The 5,000-nt window shown below is 49.3% G+C and overlaps 1 protein-coding gene across 4 annotated transcripts in view; it reads left to right on the top strand.

The window, feature by feature from the left end:
• fnip1 (folliculin interacting protein 1) overlaps nt 1-5,000 on the top strand; it is a 28,366-nt gene that overhangs the window by 11,771 nt on the left and 11,595 nt on the right. For 3 of the 4 annotated variants that reach the window (XM_068735014.1, XM_068735015.1, XM_068735012.1), the window contains 5 exons: nt 176-250; nt 569-660; nt 1,469-1,552; nt 3,461-3,532; nt 4,533-4,668. In XM_068735014.1, coding sequence (XP_068591115.1) covers nt 176-250; nt 569-660; nt 1,469-1,552; nt 3,461-3,532; nt 4,533-4,668 — 459 coding nt within the window. The remainder of the gene's footprint in view (nt 1-175; nt 251-568; nt 661-1,468; nt 1,553-3,460; nt 3,533-4,532; nt 4,669-5,000) is intronic. The other variant, XM_068735013.1, reaches the window with a different exon arrangement.

Here is a 5,000-nt window from a genome sequence, read left to right as displayed (position 1 = left end):
GAAGGATCAGTGGTCATCGTCAGAAGCCCATTTGCTTTTTTTTTTTTTTTTTTTGTATTTGACACGGACGAGGTCGGGTGTGACCGACACACACACACACACACACACACACACACACACACACACACACACACACACGCTGACGATCTTTGTCCCTGTGCTGTCGTTGTATCAGATCGCCGCCTCAGCTGATGCTGAGTAAGGTCTTCACTGCCAGGACGGGAGGCAGCGTGTACGGCAGTCTCAACACGTAAGCACACACACACACACACACACACACGCTTATCAGCACACACACACACGCTTATCATCACACACACACGCACACACACACGCTTATCAGCAAACACACACTTCTCTCTCTGATTCCTATGACGACTCCTTCTCTCTCTCCATCGTTTGTCTTGTTTTCCTGGTGTCTCTGTCTCCGTCTCAGTGTCTTTCTGTCTCTCTTCATCTAGCTGGACACACTGTCCTCTTCAACGGTCTACATCGTCCCCCATAAGTGTCCTGACTTTGATTTCCTTTTTTTTTTCTTTTTTTTTGTTGTTGTTGTGATCTTGCGCAGGTTACAGGACAGCCTGGAGTTCATCGGACAGGACAGCAACACGTTGAGGCCCGATCAAAACACGGGGCCCAACGGTCTCCTGGGGAACATAGGTAACAACGGAAACACACGGTGCCAGAGCCGGACGCCGGTCCAAGTGGCTGAAATGTTCCATATTCAGTATTTGAGAAAAATAATCTCCGAACAAACTTTAATGGAGGAATAATTTCCCGTATGAAATTAGTATTCGCAGATTAGAACCAGAGGGCGACTTGACTTTTGTCTCGTCGTCGAGTTTCCACAGTTTGAAGTGGGGTTTTTTTTTTTTTTTTTTCGTAGAACTTTTGAGGAATTGGCAGGTTTTTGTTCCTCGCTTGAATACGGACCGGGCTGGATAGACTTTCACCGACCTCGTGAGCACTTGGAGGAAGTTCAAAACTGGCCTCGCAAGCAGAAGCTCTCTCAGCACATTTGCGTATTAAACCCGAATCTCGTGGCGACTCTACTCGTCACACAGTGGTGAAACTGAACCTACTGTATCCCAAAAACGTTAAACCAAAACTGCTTCCGAACGGGAAGAAGATGAACTGTTGGCAAATTCTATCCTTTTTTTTTTTTTTCTGTGTGTGTGTTTTCTCTGTCATCCTCACAGAAAAGACCTCAGAGAAGTAAAGTCATAATATACATATTTGTTTGATACGCTGTGTTTTCTGTGAGTGATGATGATGATGATGATGATAGTTTCATTCCAGACTAAAAAAACCTCCTGTAACCAAAAATGGTCCTGCAGCAGGAGGCGGCCATCTTTCCTCCTCTCTTACTCATTCACTAACCACGGTTCATGTTGTTCTTCCTCCCTTTCTTCCTTTTTTTGTTTTTTTTGTTCGTTGTTTTGTTTTTTTTGTTGTTTGTGCTGCGCAGGATTTTCTCAGCTGTGCAGCCCACGACGGGCCTTCTCTGAACAGGGCCCTCTGCGCCTCATCAAGAGCGCCTCTTTCTTTTCAGGTTGGCGCTTAACACTGGCCCTGACTGATGTGTGCCAGTTGCATGCATGCATGCGTGTGTGTGTGTGTGTGTGTGTGTGTGTGTGTGTGTGTGTGGCTGCAGTCGTAGTGTTAGTACAGGCCGCGACTCTCGGCGGCTGCATGCCTGTGTGGTGATTCCTCCACTAGAAGGGGTAGCGGTAGTCGTAGCATGCGGTACCGCGGCACCTCTGCAAACAACCCGGGTCAGATGGAAGCTGTTCTTTTTTTTTAAATTGGGTTCATTTGGGCCGAGGAGAACATTTTGATTCGAATCCAAAGTGGCGCACAATTAGAAGAGGAAACGAACACAAGGTAGCCTCTCACAGAGGTTCTGTTTACAAACGCCTTCTGGTCCATCTTCATGCTAACGCCATCGTCTATATCTGACCCGGTGCTGCAGGTGTGTGTGTGTGTGTGTGTGTGACGCACAGAGTGGTGCATGGGTTCTCACTGGTGTCGGGTGTCTGCAGTTGTAGTTTTTAAGTGTTTAGCTCTCCGTGTTCTCCGCTCACACTCTTCACTAACTCGACTGTGACGCTTTAGGCTTTAAGTGCGTTTTTAACCATCTAGATAAGGCGACGGCGTCGGTGTGTTCGTGGGCTGTTCTGTTTGTCAGTTTTCCTCCTTAATTTTTTTTTTTTTTTTTTTTTTTTTTTATGGCGCCGTAAAAGTTCACAGTCGCGCACACAACCCGCCGTGGGTCATGTAGCCCGCTCCACCTGAGCAGCTGCTGGGGAAGTGCCTTGTTAAAGGGCACCTTGGCAGTAGCTGTTGCAGGGATGGAAATAGTGAGTCACGGTTCCACTTTCTCTACTGTATTTAAACTACTTCCTATAAAGCATGGAGGGGGGGGGATCCGCAGTGGGGAATCCTCAGACTTTTCTCTCTGCAGCCTGCAGAACGAGCTCCGTCTGATCAGGATCTAAACCGGCGGCTTTGACCGAGTGCATGCGTCAGAATAACGAGCTGCGTTAAACTCAGATTCCCAGCATTCATTGCGTCAGAGGGCCTTTTGACAGACAGAAGTACTCTGGTGGTTCTTCCTCCCCTCGTTGTCTCTCATTAGAGGTAGAAACCTCTGCACACAAAGGCCTCTCCCTGCACCCTGCAGACTACCCACAATCCTGTTCAGGTCACCCCTAGGTTGGCATGGCGTGCAACATGAATGCTCATGAAGCACGTAGCGCCACATGCACATCCTTCGTAAAACACCCGAATATTTAGCAATAAACGCTGGCGTTGACTTCCTCGTTCATCGTCTCAGCCGGAGATTGAACTGCTACGTTTTGTAGTTCTCACACTTCTCCGCCGTGAAGAAGTGTTGACAAAGTAGCGTCAAAGCCGCAGCGGCTGCCGTCGATGCCGGCCTGCTGCTAAAGTAGCGCTTTTACGCTCCATTTGCTTTGGTTTGTCGCACTAACCGCATGAGAACAGTAGAGATTAGTCCAACAACGGCGCCGCTATTAGCTGTGTGCACTCTGTGAGTCGCCGGTCGGGTTACGGCAGCCTGACCGGCTGATTGTAGTAAACGGGATTCTTTAAAGAGAGATTTGAGGTTTTCTTGCTGTAGCTCACGTGTGGATGCTGAGGAGCATCAGCTTCTGTTGATGGAGTAAAGAGCATCCTCAGCATCCCTGCTCCACGAGTACATTATGTGTTTCTCACATGTTTTTTTGTGTCCCTTTTCCTTCTTTCTCTTCATCTAACTTCATCTCTCCTTCCTGTTCCTTTAACCTTTGTCTCCTTCTATCCTCTCTCTAAACTCCTTTACTCTCTCTCTCTCTCTCTCTCTCTCTCTCTCTCTCTCTCTCTCTCTCTCTCTCTCTCTCTCTCTCTCTCTCTCTCTCTCTCTCTCTCTCTCTCCGTTCTTCCTCCTCCCTTCCTCCAGGCCACAGTCACCCCATGGACATGCCTGGCCGAGGGCTTCACGACGAGAGGGACAGCGGCATCGCCAGGTCGGGTAAGTTGATGAGACTTAGGAGCCGAAAGCCCGGATTGACCTACACTCGGCACAGCCCAGCTCTTGATTGGGTTTAAGTCTCAGTCCTGTCAAGAACAGACAAGAGAGGAAACGATTAGACTACTGTTCTTTACCTCAAACACATCATAGATTACCTAAAACCACATTTAAAAAAAAAAAAAAGAGGATGCAGAGGTGGAAGACGCTGGAGGACCTTACTGGGCCTTGAGGGTCTGGAAAACCTCGTGCAATGGAAACTGCCCCCCCCCCCTCCTCCCCCCTCATGGTGGGGCACCACCATGCCCCACTGGCACGACTGGTATGAGGGGAACTGCGCTTTCTGCTCAAACCCTCAGGTCACATGCAGAGGATTAAATATAGCAGCTCTGAAAACCCGCCGCGAGTAAATGAGCTTCTAATTCCAGCCTCGTCCTCTCATCTCCTTCTCCTGTAGATGTGTGTGTGTGTGTGTGTGTGTGTGTGTGTGTGTGTGTGTGTGTGTGTGTGTGTGTGTGTGTGTGTGTGTGTGTGTGTGTGTGTGTGTGTGTGTGTGTGTGTGTGTGTGTGTGTGTGTGTACATAAAGCTCCTATAGCTCATACGTCACACTCACACACACTCTTATTCGCGCACCCCCATGAAGTTATCTCTCCACACACACACTTCACATCTAAAATGGTTGGTCAGTGCGAGCTGCCTGGTCTGTAAATAACCCCGTGATCAGGGCTTGTGTGTGTGTGTGTGTGTGTGTGTGTGTGTGTGTGTGTGTGTGTGTGTGTGTGTGTGTGTGTGTGTGTGTGTGTGTGTGTGTGTGTGTGTGTGTGTGTGTGTGTGTTGTCATTGAAATGTCAAGCCGGGTGTAAAGCCAGGTCGTCCAACATACTGCAGCATGTGACTGCTAGCAGGCTAACCGATATTAAATCTCATAAGAGAGCAGTAGCGGTATTTAGTAATTGTCCTTTTTTTTTGGTCCTCTCTTCTGCCCCCCCCCCCCCCCTCCAGCCTCTCTGAGCAGCCTGTTGATCACTCCCTTCCCGTCTCCTGGCTCCTCCCTGACCAGCAGCTGTGCGTCCAGCTACCAGCGCCGATGGCTCCGCAGTCAGACCACCAGCCTGGAAAACGGCGTCTTCCCCCGATGGTGAGACGCATGCAAACATGCACACTGGTGATGGGTCTTTTAGGAGGGGGGGGGGGGGGGGCAGATGACTCCCTAATGCACACACATCTATGCGATACAGTACAGTGAGCAGTCACACACTTAGCAGTCCCTCCCAGTCGCCTTTTTACCTCCATGTTTACGGCCTCTGACAGGCTTTTAGAAAGTTTATCCTGCTAGGACTTCCTCAGAATCCAGCTGGACACACACGCACACACACACACACACACACACACACACACACACACACACACACACACACACAGAGTGCTGTGACTAGACAGGATGCTATGTTGGCCCGTCACTGTAAATGC

This window comes from Cebidichthys violaceus, unplaced genomic scaffold (assembly GCF_023349555.1).
Source record: "Cebidichthys violaceus isolate CVI_PGR_0920_01 unplaced genomic scaffold, fCebVio1.0.p SCAF_69, whole genome shotgun sequence".
In the NCBI taxonomy this organism is placed as follows: Eukaryota; Metazoa; Chordata; class Actinopteri; order Perciformes; family Stichaeidae; genus Cebidichthys; species Cebidichthys violaceus.
This window is presented reverse-complemented; position numbering and strand designations above follow the sequence as displayed.